The sequence below is a fragment of the Xenia sp. Carnegie-2017 genome, unplaced genomic scaffold, assembly GCF_021976095.1.
Source record: "Xenia sp. Carnegie-2017 unplaced genomic scaffold, XeniaSp_v1 HiC_scaffold_24, whole genome shotgun sequence".
NCBI classification, from domain to species: domain Eukaryota; kingdom Metazoa; phylum Cnidaria; class Anthozoa; order Malacalcyonacea; family Xeniidae; genus Xenia; species Xenia sp. Carnegie-2017.
This window is the reverse complement of record NW_025813487.1, coordinates 6,312,738-6,329,959: the sequence shown is the minus strand read 5'-3', so window position 1 is coordinate 6,329,959 and position 17,222 is coordinate 6,312,738. Positions and strand designations below refer to the sequence as shown.

The 17,222-nt window shown below is 33.2% G+C and overlaps 1 protein-coding gene and 1 long non-coding RNA gene across 2 annotated transcripts; both read left to right on the top strand.

The window, feature by feature from the left end:
* Positions 1-2,897: 2,897 nt before the first annotated feature.
* LOC124450545 lies at positions 2,898-3,615 on the top strand. The gene is made up of 2 exons (XR_006950070.1): positions 2,898-3,142; positions 3,345-3,615. It is a non-coding gene; the product is annotated as an uncharacterized LOC124450545 (long non-coding RNA).
* Positions 3,616-4,188: 573 nt separating this feature from the next.
* On the top strand, positions 4,189-11,081 carry LOC124452027. The gene is made up of 4 exons (XM_047002621.1): positions 4,189-4,258; positions 7,329-9,462; positions 9,518-10,729; positions 10,853-11,081. Exons 1-4 carry the CDS (start codon positions 4,231-4,233, stop codon positions 11,079-11,081), a joined length of 3,603 nt encoding a protein of 1,200 aa, XP_046858577.1. The 5' UTR covers positions 4,189-4,230.
* Positions 11,082-17,222: the final 6,141 nt, after the last annotated feature.

Genomic DNA, 17,222 nt, shown 5'->3' with positions numbered 1-17,222 from the left:
TGGTAAGATATTGAAAGACGTGCATTTGCGATTCGTCTAACTGGCAAATGCTGTAAAGTTTTCAATGATGCATGATTCATGGCTTAGTTTTTCAAATAATAAAGACAATATATATTTATTAAATATCATGCTCTTATTAAAACCCGCAGGCAAGCTTTTAAATGTAACAACAAATAAATTTCTGTCAATTACATTTTCAGTTAACTGTCGACAAGCATGTCAGTGTTGTATCCATTGAACTAAAATAGATGGAAGTCTACACGTCTGTCGATATTTTGATGCCAGAGATCCCACTCTTTCCACACAATATAAACGCACGGCCGATAGAAGCGAAGGAAAAGATAACTTGTATGATTTACAAATCTCTGAAAACAAAACAAAAGCCCTTTTTTATTTGGTAAACAAAACTTTTCAAATGAAATTTAACATTAAGCATACACAACTTTTCGGCAATTAAAGTTTTGTAAAGAAAGCCCTAGCTTTTATCTATTACAGGCAGCCTTCCTTCTATGATAGTTCAGTGGTATGAATGTTTTATGCAGTGCGGTGTTTGAAATTAAATGGAGATATAATCTTCGCACTTTGCTGGACAATTTAAGCAATCGTCTCAGGACCTGAAAAAATCAAATCTGGCGACCCACGAAAAAAGTGATATTCATCGCTCTTTTGTATCTAGAAGTTCTTTTTCACGGCCGTTGACAACTTGCTTTCCATCAACCAGTTCAACATCAAAACGTGCCATACAGGAGTCCGAGATTATGATCGCTGTTCAGACAGCTTGCCATGGATCCATCCGGACAGTAGATCATTTTGGTGAGATATTGGCAAAATATGGCAAAAAAAGTGATTTGGAACATATTAGATTGCACCGCACCAAATGCACGAAGATCATCACCGAAGTCGTAGGTCCAGCTTTAAAGGAAGATCTCAAAAAAGATGTTGAAGGAAAGCATTTTTCTTTAATTGTGGACGAAACGACGGATATATCAGTCGCTAAGGATCTGGCAATTATTATTCGTTACTTCAGTGAGAAACAGTGCAAAGTAACCGGACTGCTTACTTGAAATTGTTCCAATGTCTTCTGCAACTGGGGAGCTGATTTTTAATGCCATGAAGAAAACACTGGACTGGTACTGTTTAGATTTGAAGAATTGTATGGGATTTGGATGTGATGGTGCCAGTGTAATGGTTGGGCAGCATAACTCAGTGTGGTCCAGAATCAAAGAAATTAACCCAAGTTGTATACTTATGAAGTGCATTTGCCATTCGTTGGCCTTATGTGTTCAGCATGGTATCAACAAGCTGCCCAGTAATCTTTCATATCTTTTAGAGGAAATTCCTGCTTGGTTTTCGCTAAGCACAATTCGCCGTGATGAGTATAAAGCGTTGCACGATGAATTGAATGATAGCACAGGATTTATCGGTTTTTCAGGAACTACGATGCCATTTGTGAAGTTCTGTAGTACGCGTTGGCTTTCAAGAGGCAAAGTTATTTCAGCAATTTACAAGAATTGGGACGTTCTGCAAAAATATTATGAAAACATCACCACTGAGAGTCAAAAGTTGACGCCATCCCAAAGGTACAAGGCAAGAGAGCTCCTCCGCATGGTACAAGATAATGTTAACCTCTTGTATCTTACATTTGCGCTTCCTGTGGTTACTGAGTTTGAACGAATAAATGCACTTTTCCAGTCGAGCAAGTCCAGTCCTGACAAAGTGTTGTGAGAGCTTGATCTTCACCATCGCACAATGAAATCAAGAGTGTATGATAACCGCGGTAATAAGAAAACTCTGCACCAAATTGATTTTGGAAGTAAATTTATGGCCGAGTTCAATGCTCTGCAAAAGAACGACAGCAACAACGAGAACACCCTGCTGGCTGTAAAACAACGCTGTCTCGAAATGCTGATGACTTGTATTTCTCAGGTAGAGGCACGTCTTCCTGATCAAAAAAATGTGTTTTCAGAGCTTGTTGCACTCACCCCAGATGAAGTTCTCAACCAAGTTCGACGAGTGGATTTTGGAAAGCTACCGTACCAGCACCTGATGGGAGAGGACAGTGACAAAATTGAAGAAGAATACCGGCAAATGATTCACATTAACTGGAAGGAAGAGCTTCCTGGGGGTATCATTCCAACTGATACCGAATCTTTTTGGTTTCAGGTCCGACAAATGCAAAGATCTGATCTTGAAGATGCAAAGTTTGCAACTTTAGCAAACTATGCACTGTCTTGTTTGTCAGTGCCAATTAGTAATGCTAACGTTGAGCTTTTATTTAGTACTGTGACATTTATTAAGAATAAGCTTCGCAACCGAATGTCTTTTAAGACGCTGGATGCGTTGACACGAATCCGAACAACTCTCTATTTCCAGTCAAAATGTTGCAAAGATTTCACAGTGACAGAAAGAATATTTCAGCTGTTCACAACGGAAAACATGTACCAGCTTGATGAAGAACGGAACCAAAACACAAACCGGGAGAGCAAAGAAGAGCAGGAGGTTGACTGTGAACTGTTACCGTTGTTTGGTGATGTATGAATTTTATAACTTTTCAACATTCCAAGATTTGCAAGTCATTATCAACAAAAATGTAAACTGACTTATTAGACAAAAATATTTTTTAATCTTTTTTGTTATATCTTTTTAATGATATACATACTTTCATCTTTTATGTTTTTGTTTAACTGTTTGGAACGGTTGTTGAAATATAGGCTGAACTGACTTAATAGTCACTTTACAAAGTCATTGTTTTCAATATGCATTGTACATACTTTCCAAGGTTTCGTCATGAAATACAACACAGTACTCAAGCGCGCATATGTTTCGAAATGGTTTCGGTATATTTAAAAACTTAACATATATAGTTCAGTGGCAATGAGCAATTTGGCCTTTTATAACCCAGTTTGGCCGATTTTGGCGATCAGTTTGGCCGATTACGTCAAATACGACCTGGCAACGCTGGTCACACGAGTCGTTCGTCTTGTGTCAGTCTTGTGTGGAGTTAAATTTGTGCCGCAGCCTGCAGTGAGCAATATTTATAATTCATTATGTTATCATCTACGTAAACGTTAAAGGTTGAAAATCTTTTTCTGGCGATTTATGATCATGATATCAAGAGTTATTCCTTCCATCTAATGAAACGGTAAGATAAAGATTTTTTATCCTTACAGGCGACTCGAATTAATTTATATCTGTTGATTTGCAACTGAAACAACATACTAAAGTCAATATTTTATATGTGTTCTTCATCTTTTGTAACATATCAATGATTATAGACAATGTGTGGTAGCTAAATATAATATTATTATAAGATTTATCTATTTACTTGGATTTATTATCCTTAGATGACGACTCGAATCAAATTTAATTTACGCATCCTAACAAAGACAATTTTTCATCTGAAATTTACTAAGAACATTGACCATTGTTGGTATGACTCGACCCTATAACTAGTTTGAAAATTGCTTTATTATTCGTGATAAGCATTTAAACATAGTTATTGTACAACCATAAAATACAACAAACATAAACAAGATATTCAAGTTAGATTTCAAACATTGTATAAGGAAATGAATATAAGTGAAGCAGAACATTAAATCACTGTGTTTAAAGAGATTTGTTCTTCTTCGAAAGTTGTTTTTGTCATCGTTTGACCTTATAATTATCGTTATCAAGAATTTTACATCACTTAGTTACGTACATCAACATATTTTGAACTTTTGATATGATAAAACTTGTTTGTTGATATGTGTTGATTTGCTACTGAAATAACAAACTAATATCAATATTTTATATGTGTTCTTCATCTTTTATAACTAATCAATGATTGTGGACAATGTGTGGTTGCTAAATATATATTAGTTACAAGATTTATATATTTAATTGAATTCATTCATGTACAGGAAGATCAATAATTGTTGGGTGGGGGCTCATATTAATTTATGTATATGATATGTTTTTATTCTTCATTTGCTAGCTATTTCATGTAGTTTGCCTATTTTTTTTAGAATATTAATCTAACTAATGAAAAATGGTTTTGGTCATAGGCGTGCAGATTCTTACATCTTTTACACAATTTTGGGTTAACTGTCATAAAAATTATGTCCACCAATTTTTCATTGGTTTCCTTATTACAATGTTTTGTTGACCATTTTTATTGCTTTCATCACTTTTGTTGACTTCTTGACACACTCCCTTTTTTAACAAGAAAAACTGTGGCAGGACTGTAGGATGATTGTTAATTTGGAGATCATATTATGTATGCATAATCTAGGCTACATGTGTTAAGTTCCTTTGAAAACCATTGTTGTCTAGAGATCATTACATCCAAATGTTTATGTCACCCCAACCACAGTATAGAGAATATACAGTAGGACCACTTTCTGTGCAACTTACTGCTGTATATATAATTATATTACTGAGTGTAGTTTCCACCTCAGTGCACCTATTGGTCAAAAAATTGTAGTGTCTGACTGCCACTATGGTAATCACTTGTGGAATAAGATATGCATGGCACAAAGATATTCAATGCAATCTACTGTATGTTCTCTATAAAATTGTACTATATGTTCCTATAACTGTGCCCCAATTACATTATGTCTTCCTAAGGTCTTAAGTCGTGAATGAAGTATTAGTTCAAATAAATTACACCTGCTCATTTTTTTATCATAATACCTTCTAAACAATGATAATGGTTATGAATTTTTAAAGAATGAAATTTTCAGTGGTGTAGCCAGACTGATAAAATGTTTAGTCCTTTAATGTACGTTTTTATATTCTTTTACTGTGAAAATAATAGACATTTTAACTTGTGAGTCTTAAAGTGTCCCTTCCACCAAAAAAATTTTATTAGCATATCAAATCTGTCGATGAGTTTAAGCCTCGTTAAGGAAAAAAATTTTGAATTTGGTCAAATCGTTTGATTTTTGTAAAAGCGTTAAATTCACTAAAATCGTATATTCTTGTGAACCATGTCCGTGATAATGAGGAGTCTGAAACTAGCTAATTTTCTGACGTCATCCAAGGTACTCGTGTTACACGAGTCGTGTATTCAATTGCTATCAAGTCTATGCTTGCTGAGGCACAACTTAAGTCTATAAGCGCCTAAAAGCATTGCCTTTGCACTAGTAAAAGCAGAAAAAAGGTAAATGGTTGCGTTGCAGCCAATTGTACGAATGAGTCAAGACTTTGAGCCTTCCAGTGCTTCAACACTTTGTTCGGTTCGATTAAAACCAAAGGATTTGGGCGTCAGTTTAGTAGCTTGCTGAATCAAAAGAACGCTAATTTTCTTGGGACTAAAAACGATGAGATTAGAGTTTGTGTCTTTCCGACAATCCATGCTTTAAAGTCAAAATCCGAATCTTTATCGCTCAAGTTTTATTGCTTTCCAAGTTTTCTGTCACGTATCCCGGAATAAAGTTTTTGTCAGAATTATCTGACTGAACACTGAATTCTGATTTTGATTCATCGCTTTCTTCGCAAGACATAATTTTCTTAAATATTATAATTAAACAACGTAAAAGCTCGTATATGAGTCAAGCCTTTGCTCTCGTATGAGTCTTAACACTATGCCTTATAATGATAAAAGGCCCGAGGGCAAGCGAAGACGAAATATCTGGGTTTTAAAGCAAAGCGCGTATTTAAGCCTTCCAATGCTTCAACACTTTGTTCGGCTCGTTTAAAACCAGAAGATTTGGAGCGTCAGTTTAGCAGTTTGCCGAATCAAAAGAAAGCCAATTTTCCAGGGCTTAAAAAAGATGAGATTAGAATTTGTGTCTTTCCGACCATCCAAGCTTTGGAGTCAAAATTCGAATCATTATCGCTCAAGATTCATCGATTTCTTCGCAAGACATTATTTTCTCGAATATTATAATTAAACATCGTGAAAGAACGTATATGTTTAATATAAGCTAAATATGCCCGAATGCTGACTATATTGGATGACGTAAAAATACCTTCTAGTGCCAGTTTCTTTTGTATTATAGAAAACGACGGCGTTAGGCCAAAAATGCACAACTTCAAGATGCCATAAAAGTTTGTTGATTTGACCAAATTTCTGAATTTTTTTCTCAGAAAGGCTTAAAATCATAGACAGATTTCATATTGCTAAATAAATTTTTGGTGGCAATACTGAAAAAGTGTCTAAGTGAGACAGTGTCTGTCTGTCTGTCGTGATATCTTTGGCTGTTTTTTCTTCGTTCATAGTCGCAAATGCGAACGATAACGAATAGTATTGTTTTGTCTAGTATAGTCAATGCTTGGAACTTGATAGTTACACTCCCAAAAATGACAAAGAATTTAAATATATTATGTCCCTATGGAAAAGAACTACATCAGCAATGATATATGTACCATGTGCAATGCCTCCACATTTTAACAATAAATATAAAAATTGAAATTGGAACAGAAGCATCGGCAACATAATCCTATCAATAAGCAAATATTCGTACAACTCAACTAACCAATTTGATTTATCTTTTCACCGCACCATTTTAAGAGAAATAAGATATAATATTCATTTAAAAAAAATCGTTTTAATTCAAAATGGCGAAGAACTTATCGTTCTATCATTGAAATTATGAGATTTATAAGGACATGGCAATCATATTGTTTTTTGCAAGCTTCATTTGCACGATATTAGCACGTGAACACCAGCACACATAACATGCACTGAGCGTAGAAGAGCAATAAAAAGGAAAGATAATGATAATTACTGGGCCTTTTTATTAAACATTGAGCACAGAGAACGTTTTGTTCCAAAGAGAAGTGCCAAAGGAAGGAATGATTTCATTTTAAGGCATTTTGCCATGAAAACATTTTTTGCTATTTTTCATGTGTTATTACTACGGAATGACCTTGGGATTTGACTTTGGGAATGGCCTTTGGACTTCACTTAATTCAATGAAAAATACAACACTAAGCAGTTGGACTACTGACTACTGCTTGTTCCATGTACTATAACTCTGGTCAAGGCTACCCACATGTACACACTCGTACCTATTTTTTACGTACCTTTCACATCTGGGGACGGTTGCACGAAGCCTGTATAGCATTGTTTGTTGGATAGTAAAATTTTCAAACTTGTAGAAAAAGGTGTTTATATTTACCTTAGGGGAAAGAAATTTTGTGATCTTTGAAGCAATATTTGATTTCAATGATTGCTCAGTTCAATTCACATATTATTCCCTTTTAAGAGATTTTGTAAATATTCAAAACAATTTGCCATCTTATAGATAAAGCTATTCTGCCTTCATGTAACCGGCCCCAGGTTTTTTTTATAATCACAATGAATTTGTACCATGGAAGTCTTACCTACTTTTTTTCTGCAGGTGGCAACATGGGGTCAGTCTTAAGCAGAAACAAGAAAACTAATGGTTTTAAGTTGATGAGATTAATCGTTGATGTTGGTGGAGAAGCTTTGAGAATAACATTGACGAAGCAACTGTCAGGTACTGATTTATTTAATGTTTTAAAGAATCCTAAAATTTATAATCAGCTTTTGATTCTAAAAAATAATCGCACTTTAAAGCAACATCAATGGGATCTACTGTATCCTCCTCCTCCAATATTACCAAATGAAAATAAGTTTGACATTACTTTACTTTGTATTCTCCTGCGTAATATTTGTGGCTTAAAACCACCTCGTGATCCAATATGGGAAAACATGCCTTATGTCACTGATTATTCAACTGAAGCAGATATTACCCGTATCAGGTTATTTCGTAATGGTCGTTTTGCTCACTTACCTAGCACTTCAGTAAGCTCTGATGAATTTGAAAATCATTGGCTGGAAGTAAAGGAACCATTAGTTCGTTTAGGAATAAGTCAGGAAGAAATAGATAGATTGAAAAATGAGTTGTTTGGTAATGAAGAATATAAAAGAATTTTGAGAGAATGGGATGGATTAAAGAGCGATTTAACTGATGTTAAAACTGATCAGAGAGGTATTAAGAGAACGTTGGAAGGTGTAGAGAAAGATTTACAACAGGTAAAAGGTAGTGTCACAGTAATTAAAGACGAAGTACATGAAATACGACATCACCCTCACTTAGGTCCAGAAGAAGATATTTTGACAAAAAACCTTGTTTGCTGTAACTTTGAAAGTGAAATTAGGCATCATTATGAAAAATATTTGCATGGAACACGGGAATGGGTTTTTGATGAGTTTTTAGCTTGGTTCGATGACGACAGTTCTCAAAATCGTGCATTTGTTATTTCTGCTGTCGCTGGAATGGGTAAGTCTGTAATTGCAGCTAGTTTATGTAAACGTTATCCACAATATTTGACTGCAGTTCATTTCTTTCAACACAACAACAGTCGTTACAATAAAGCCAATGTACTTATTCAATCTTTAGCGATGCAAGTTAGTCGTAAGTTTCCTGCTTACAAGGAACTTCTTGAAAAAAAAATTTCAGGTCAACTCTCTGAGCCTTTAAATAAAATGAATGTTGAAGGATTATTTTCCCTTCTTTTTACTGAGTTGTTTTATAATCTCTCACAAGTTCCCAAGCGAATGTTAGTTGTACTTGATGCTCTTGATGAATGTGGTTATTCAGAAAGAGATGACCTTGCTAATTTGCTTGCTAATCACTTACACAAACTTCCACTTTGTTTTCGATTTGTAATTACAACCCGACCTAACGAAGCTGCTTTGAATAAGTTCGAAAAATTAAATCCACTGTTCATTAATTGTAGCGATGATCGCAATTTAGAGGATATTAAATTTTTGATTGAAAAAAGAATTGGCTCTACCGACAGCCTTTCTAATTTTAAAGATATTTTGGCAGAAAAAGCTGACGGACTTATGTTGCTTGCATCACTTCTTAGCAGCGAAGTCAAAAATCAGGATTTGTTGAAAGGTTCCATACCAAAAGATCTCAATGAATATTACAAAATTTGCTTAACAAGATTAAGTAAGGAATTAGATATCAGTAACGAAAAGTTTCAGTCAATTTTAAATACTTTGGCTGTTGCTAAAGAACCTCTTCCTTGGGAAATGATCGATGACGTCCTTTGTTTGAATTCAAATTACATATCACTTCAGGTTAGAGAGATTATCTCTTGTCTGTTTGTTACCAATGAAGAAGGATGTGTTTCGTTTTTTCACAAATCTTTAAATGATTGGTTGTTGGATGATCGAAAACATATTTACTCAGTAAAAACCTCTTGTGGTCATCGACTTGTTTTAGAATTTTGTTTAAAATCTTTGGATAACCTCAAAGCTGAAGGTGTAAACTATGACATCATTAAACATGCTTCAGTGAGGTATTCAGTCAAGTATTGGTTGCTTCATTTACTTGATATTTCTGATAATGAATGTATCGTTGAAAATGTTGGTAAATATCTTGTTGACTTGGAAGTTTTAATTGCTTCTGTGTTGGTTGATTGTCGTCGGACTTTTGAAAATTTTGAATTATTCAACGCACATGGTGTGTACTTTCGTATTTCTGAGGACATTCGATTGTTATTTAATGAAGTTTATTCTGTAATGACGTACTCTATGTCTTTGACAATGAAGTAAATTTTTGCAATACGTTGCCAACGAAGTCAAAGATCTGTCGTCTCAAGCTACCACAATGCTTCAAACACTTTTCAAAGACTCACCATATCTAGAGTACAGAGACACGGGTTTTGTAAAGGCTCGATTATTACGTTTAAATGAATATTGGTTGAAGTCTGTTGATGTTTCACGAAATCATGATTACGTCGTCTGTGGTTATGAATTCGTCGTGCAACTTTTTTCATTGAGAACAAACAGATGTTTATGGATAAAAAATATTGCTGGTCAGTTTAAGCAATTTAAAGAGAGAGAATTTTGCGTTGTCTTTCATCCATTCAAAGATTTGATTTTTGCTTCCCAGCTTAATAAGATACTAGATATTAATGGTAAAATTTCCTCCAGTCCGTTCCATTGTGATGATTCTACTTCTAAGTTCTTTACCAACAAATGTTTTTCTAAGGATAAGTACACAATGGTCACTTGTTACAAAGATACTTTGACTGTATGGGACGTTGAGAAAGGTGAGAAGAAACGCAGTATTAGATGTAATAATGTGGTGACCTCACTGTGTTTTTCTAATTCTGGAAGATATTTGTGTGTTATTGAGAAAGAAAGAGGGGTTCAAATATTTGATGTAGCGAATAATTATGAAACATTCGTTTACGACGATCATTTACCGTCTGGTTTTTTAAGTGCGTTGTTCACTGTTGGTCTTCATTCTTGGTATTGTTGCCATTCTTTTTTTAGGAGTAAACATTTCATTGTAAATCCCACTGGTGAGACACTTTCTCACTTGAATCCTGATCTGCACTTTTTGAATCCTCTCGATCCTTTCGATGACAACAGATCTAGCTTTTCCTTTGATGGAGGAGATACGTATTACTTTATTTTGAATAACGACAATGTTCTTTTGTTTCTATACGGATATGACTATTATCTTTATTCAATACCGCGTGCATGTTTAATTAACAGTTACAGTTTTCTCAACGAGAAATTTTGCTCAAATGGAATATTTCTGTATCGGAGCAATGAAGAAAATTCAAGGATATGTCTATACAATCTCAACACATTTGACTTTGATGTCCAGGAATGTTTTTTTAATCACATGGTTGCTGTAGAAAATGGAGTTATTTTGCTTACGGCAAAAAATATTCCTGAGCTTTGGAATAATGATTTGACAAAACTTGTTTATAGTTTCGATGAACTAAAAGGTACAAACAAAATTTTGAGGTGAGTGATGTATCATTTGCTTGTCAAAAACTGATTCTTTTGTGTTTTCAATGTTGAAAACAAGCGAAAAGAAATATCAGTGAATTTTGAAAATTATCGAAATGTGCACGTATTTGCATGTAGCTCTAAGTATCACGTGTTTGCTAAAGTTGAATTTAAGGATCAGATAATTTACTGTGTGTGGCATGAAGACAAACTTGTTAATGGTTGGGATGACGTAATTAAGGAGAAAATCGCCAAAGACATTGGAAATAACTTCCGTGATATTACTCGCTGTATAACTTACGCTGCTTTTTCACCTTCAGCAGATAAATTATTAATAAGTTACATGCATGTATGTGAAAGTATTTGACGTTAAAACATAGAAATAATTTATAGTTATTATGAGGAATTTTTGGTCAAAGTCTTTCTTTGTTGAGGTATATAATTTAGTGATCACTTACATTTGATTGATTTGAAATATTTTAAGATTGTAAATTATTTCTCCCTTGTGAGTATATTTTCAAGGACTTTTTATTACTGTCGTAAACGCAAACTTGCTTTAATTTTTTCTTCCTTTAAGGTCCCTGTACAATGCTTAAAAATCATTTTGCCACGAGGATAAATTTGATCTTTGCTGATAAAATTTCTCACCATTTTGGATAATGACTATATTATCTTTAAGAAAATCTTGTTCAGCTTTTAAGCATGATCCCTATCATTGTTGACATTTCAATTAATATCTATTTGCGTATGATTTCATTAAACGACCTTTGTCTAATTTTGATTATTCTGTATAGAGACCGCAGTGTACGATAATGTCAACATTTAGAGACATATATAAAAGCTGAAGTTAATTGAAGATGAAAAATCAATGACAATAAAGACAAACCATAAACACAAATGATTTCGTGTCTAAGATGATGATTTTCCTTGCACAAGAAAATAATTTTATTGACTTTTATCTTTTCACACAAACATATAAAGAGCAAACTAGTGTTAGTTATTGTACCATTGGTTATATTTTGTTTATATCTACACCATGTAAACACATAATTTTCATGCAGATGTATTCAGTGTAGGATGGTTTTATTATTGCACGTTTCTCGATACTCTATTACACCAAAAACAAGTTGTTACTAATTAAATCAGTACTATCTTGCACTGAAATAATTTCTTAATAATTTTTAATTATTGCATTTTGATATACAAAATATGTATGTGTTAAGTTGTTAAGAGAGACAAAGACAGCCCAATTGTTACTTCGGTAATATGAATATTTTCATCTTTATCAATTTGAAAGACGTAAATTTATAATATAACAATGGTGCCTTTGCTAATTTTTTCAAGAAAAACTAAACATTTGGCTGTCTTTCTCACTGACTGTTAAAAAGTAAATCGTAAACTCCACAAGAAAATGACTTATGATTGACGTTCATCATCGTGATAAACAATTTAACCATTGTGAATGAACACTCCAAACCATATGAACAGGAAAAGTTAACAAAAGTCAAAGAAAGTTTTGCAATATAGAGAGACAGAAAACAAACCACAATGTTGCATGTGGAAGGATGTTTAATGACAAGATTTTAACTTTTAATGAAAAATTGATATCAAGCATTGTTAAAGTTTGAACACTTTCACTTTGTGAATCGATACTCTATGGAAATTTTTTTTAACAACATCAGCTCAAACATCAGTGGACATACTAGAAGTTACTTTGCCAAAGTTTGATATGTTTATGGCTTGGCTATAAAATTCCAACGTCTACTCTTAATTCAAACAATAATACAAGAAGAAGATTAATTTCAGGAAGTGACGTAATGAAAGAAATGACTAATTTATGTACCATGGTTCTCTGTGGATTTATTGTTGTACTTTATATCGTCACCCAGGTCACGTGTTCATTGAAATGTTATCTGTTGTCAAAATTGGAGGATATGAACTTTTACATTTTCAAAATGGTGAAGCTGGCTATTCACTTTTTATAAAACTGAAGCGTGAAAATCATCATCTCATGTGGACGTTTTGATGTGAACATAACGCATAAGTAATCATGAGAGTGAATAAAAATAATTTGATTTTACTACATTGTGGCTATTGGAGATGGTTGAAGGGATTTTTTGCTGCATCTATAATTGAAGCTGCTTCTTGATACAAACGCACTGTCATCGTGAATATTATGAAATTCGATTGCCTTTGCGCATGCTCTGAAATATATATATGTACTTGAATGATACTATAACATTTGTGATATGAATTAAGATCGTAACAGCAACAAGTCATGAAAATTCAAAGCAAACGTCAACTATGGATGGTTGTAGAATGAAAGTGATCAGTTTAGTTCATATAAATGGTGAGCAAATCACAACAAAAATAACTTCAATATGTAAGAACTATATCAAGTTATGAGAATGAAAAATATGGAAAAATTTCAACGTCTCTCTTTTTCAAGATGTCATATTTCTAAATCCACTGTGTTTTATTCTTTATGTAATGAACAATTTTAGATCATTAAATTTATTTCAGTTTCTTGTGTACATATCTATGTATAGTGAATAGATATCTTTCATAACATCCCCTAAACGGACATCTACCGTAAGCAGACATTAGGTCGTGGTCTCAAGGATGTCCGTTTACGAGTAGCTTGACTGCATGCAGACTTCATTACTGCACTTTTTCTTTACGTTTTTAGATTTTTCTTTTGCTGCTTAAATTTTAAATGCTAAATAAATGAATCCCAGATAACTCAACAACATTTTTTAGGCTAATAGCAATTTGCCAACAGCCATATGAAGATCACTGGTGCTCTAGAAAAGGACGTGTCTTATCTTGAAGTCAAAGTTTTTAAAATTAGCAGTAAATAGTTGTATAATAACTTTCACTCACATTAAGCAACATTCTTTGTTGGTAATCGTCATCTTGTAAAGGAATTTGAAAAATACTCACATTTTATCAAAACAGAACAATTGCAGTTGCCCTTTTAAAGACTAGTTGGGATTCATTGATTTAGCACTTATCAAAAATTATTTAAAGAGAAACTTTCTTTTTGCGCAGTGTTTTGTTGAACTTTGTTTTTTAACACATATTAATATAGTTTTATTATATTTATATGTTAATGTAGGAAGTAATCTTTGTATAAATATGTTTTCTACAAAATTGTTACAATATATGTGTGTTGATCTATATATAGTGTCGTCGCTTAATAAACTCGAGAATTTTTTCAGTTTTCGGCTTCGTGGCTGTTTTATTCGTTATGATATTAAAATGATTGGACAAAACTTTTCACTTGTTTTCCTGGCAGGAAATCGTCCTTTATTTCAAGTCATGTGAATACTAATGAACCAATCGCAATTATTATACACAGTACCTATATAACAATACAACTAATTGTATAAATAGACATAATTCCAAAGTTGATTTGCCGATTTGAATGGTTTGCAGGACTCCAAATCTAAATCAAACGACTTTTATGCACATCATTAGTCTCCTAGAATTTAGTTCAGAAAAATGCATCAGTGGGACATGGTGATTAGGAATTAAATTTTTAGAATAAGTTGAATTTTATGATACTGTTTTTTGATATATCCTGTATTTGTTCCTTTTTTGGAACACCCCGTATAATGTATATATGTACGTAAAGAATGGTTCACAAGGTGAGATCATCAGCTACAATTGTATCTTTTACACGTAGAATCTTATCAATTTTCTTACATTAAAGTTGTAGCAAACAGATACTTTAATGCTAATGACTTAATAGTTTAATATGTAATTATGATTAATATGAATCGGACATGATGACATGAGCTATCTTTAGAGATGAAAGTTGTGAGGTAACGGCAAAAGAACGTACGTAGAAGTTAAAAGTGTTTGATGTTTTTTAGGCCTAGTTCAAACGTCAAACTTTAGATGAACCGAACGCATTTAAAACAAAAGATAATGAGGAAACTCATCTCATTTTCTTTTGTCTTTAATGCGTTCGGTGCATGTAAAGTTCGACGTTTGAAACAGGCCTTAGATTGAAATTAAAAGATATCACAAAAACACTTCAATCTTGAAGGAAAAGTAACATTATATTTTTTGATAAGCATCCTGAACACCATGTGATTTTTTTATTGTGTTTATAACTAATTAAAATTGTATTGTTAGTCCTGATTTCAGGACTTTCGTACCGGTTTGAGGAACTGACACATATGCCATGTTGTTCGTCATGGTTATTTTACCCAAAAACAGTTGAGATTACTTCCAGTAAATGAAGTGAATACAAACTCTTATACGGGTTTTTGACTATAGCACTATACCTTAGTTTCTATCTGATTTTCTCATCGTAGGATGTTTGGGTGTCAAGGAGAAGCGTCTTCCTTTAAAATTTTGCTTCATTTCATTATGGGTTAGCCGTTAGCAGTCAGCATTTGATATACAGACATAAGATTGAGTTTATATGAAATGTAACGAATTGGATTTTTCTTAAATTTGCCTTGAGAGTTTCGCCAAATATCGACAACCTCTTTCCCGTTTCCCGGTATGTTTAAAGCTCAGTTAATTTTTCTCGTATCAGATGCCTTTCTTTGCTTGTTACGGATATATGAGACTGTGGCCAGGTTTGAATTTTTTGGAGGTGCAAATTTTAAAATTTCTAGACACGATTGACTCTGAAATGAAGCGCTAACAACACAAGATATGGTTTCAAAGGTAAAGCAAGTTAAGCATTCATCTTAAAAATGTGGAAGTTAAAGCTTAAAGTTGCTTGAGGATCATTCTCTATGTTGATGTGAAAAACAATGTTGTTTCTATTGGACAAGAACTTTGCTTTTTCACGTTGTCAAGTCAAGTGTACAGAATTATGAGATTAAGTCAGTTGACATTAGATCCGACACGTAACGAGAACCCTTAAAAGCTTGTGGAGCGTGTGAAATATTTTGTGGTGGATCTGAGGAAGATGATGATAATTTAAACATGAGTGAAATATGAATGTAAACCAAATTCAGGTGAAAATTTTACAGTATTGTGGTGTGTGGCTAAAGTTTGTATAAGTTAGACAGTCCGTGTCAATCGTTGTGTAAACTTTCCGTGGGATGTGTAGTATTCACGCTTCTTATATGTTTCATGATTTTTTAGAGATTTATTATAAGTTCTTCGCCGATTATTGAGACAAAAATTTACAATGACTCTAACTTACATTAACTAAGACATTTATTTAATTATTTAAATCAAACTAACGATTTTTAAATTCATATTGACGCGTTACTAAAATGTGTCTACCTTCGTTTTACCCCCAGCAGTTCTATTTTTTGAATCAATATCTAAATGCGCACGCGCTAAAAAGTATTTTGTGTGAACTGCAGTGAACTGTAATTAGGCAAGAAGATTAACAATATTATACGTCTATATGAAGTATATATACTGAGTATTGTCTGTATTGTAAGACATTCATAAAACCAAAAAACCTGTGTTTAACTATAACGCTGGCATTGTTGTCAACATTCTGAAGATTTTATAAGTCCTATAAGATTTTACAGTGAATACACAGACTACAGCTGACACAACACAGATGCCACAGTACCATTTATATTTATGAACTTAAAGGTGGTCATGTCTCTTTTGTTGTTTTTTCGCAATATCCATGAAATAGAATGAATTTTATCATATTCTCCACGAAGTTGACAAGGGAAACAAATGACTATAGAAATTTTTAGATTCTCATTTTAAAATTACACAAATGTATCAATATTGCAGCCTGTTTATCAGTACCTACACGTGACATGATTTTGCGTTGTTAAACATGTCTTTAATATCATAAATCACAAATTGTTGAAAGGCTTACAACATCTCGTGCCTGACATAAATTTCAATACTGATTAATATGTGCGAAGAGGCTATGATTAATCACTCATTAAAAAATTTAAAAATGAAAAAATGTCAGGCACTAAATTAAGATGTGTTCTATCTACAATCCAACTTTCAAGCTTCATCATTAAATTTTAACAAAGTTATCATGTCACAATTATTGCCCATTGTCGTAAAATCCTTAAAGTGCCCATATCACCCACAGGAAAGTCATCAATTTAGATAGAGTGGATGATTTTAAAAACTTTGCAATATATTTTATAAGAGAAAAAGTTGATCTTTTTTGACTCTTAGGTCCTTAAAGATTGGCTTTTTCGTGTATGAGGGTGAGGTGCTGTGATTGGGTCTAATTCACCTAAATTTATGGGAAAGTAATTGTAGCCAATCTGCAATGCCTTTGAACAATCAAAAATATAACGAATGACAGGGTAAGTGTCCCATGCATAGGTTTTGAATAACATTTTTTACAAACCCTAAAAACAATCTCGTTTTTCATTTGGATACAAATACATTTTGATGTTAAAAGAGCTGCAAAAATTTAGTAAAATCACAACTAGTTATTATTGCGCCGTATTTTTTTCGTGTTTTATAATTTACTGATGACATATTTTAATTTACGGTTTTGTTAAACTGTTTTAGTTATCGCTCGGTCATTTTGTGTTGAGAG

Bases quoted from the DNA above. Each gene is read 5' to 3' on its own strand.
- LOC124452027 (XM_047002621.1), top strand. From the start codon at position 4,231: ATGATTGTTAATTTGGAGATCATATTAT. The intron at 4,259-7,328 runs GTATGCATAATC...TTTTTTCTGCAG, and splicing joins TAATTTGGAGATCATATTAT to GTGGCAACATGGGGTCAGTC. The intron at 10,730-10,852 runs GTGAGTGATGTA...ATTTGCATGTAG, and splicing joins GGTACAAACAAAATTTTGAG to CTCTAAGTATCACGTGTTTG.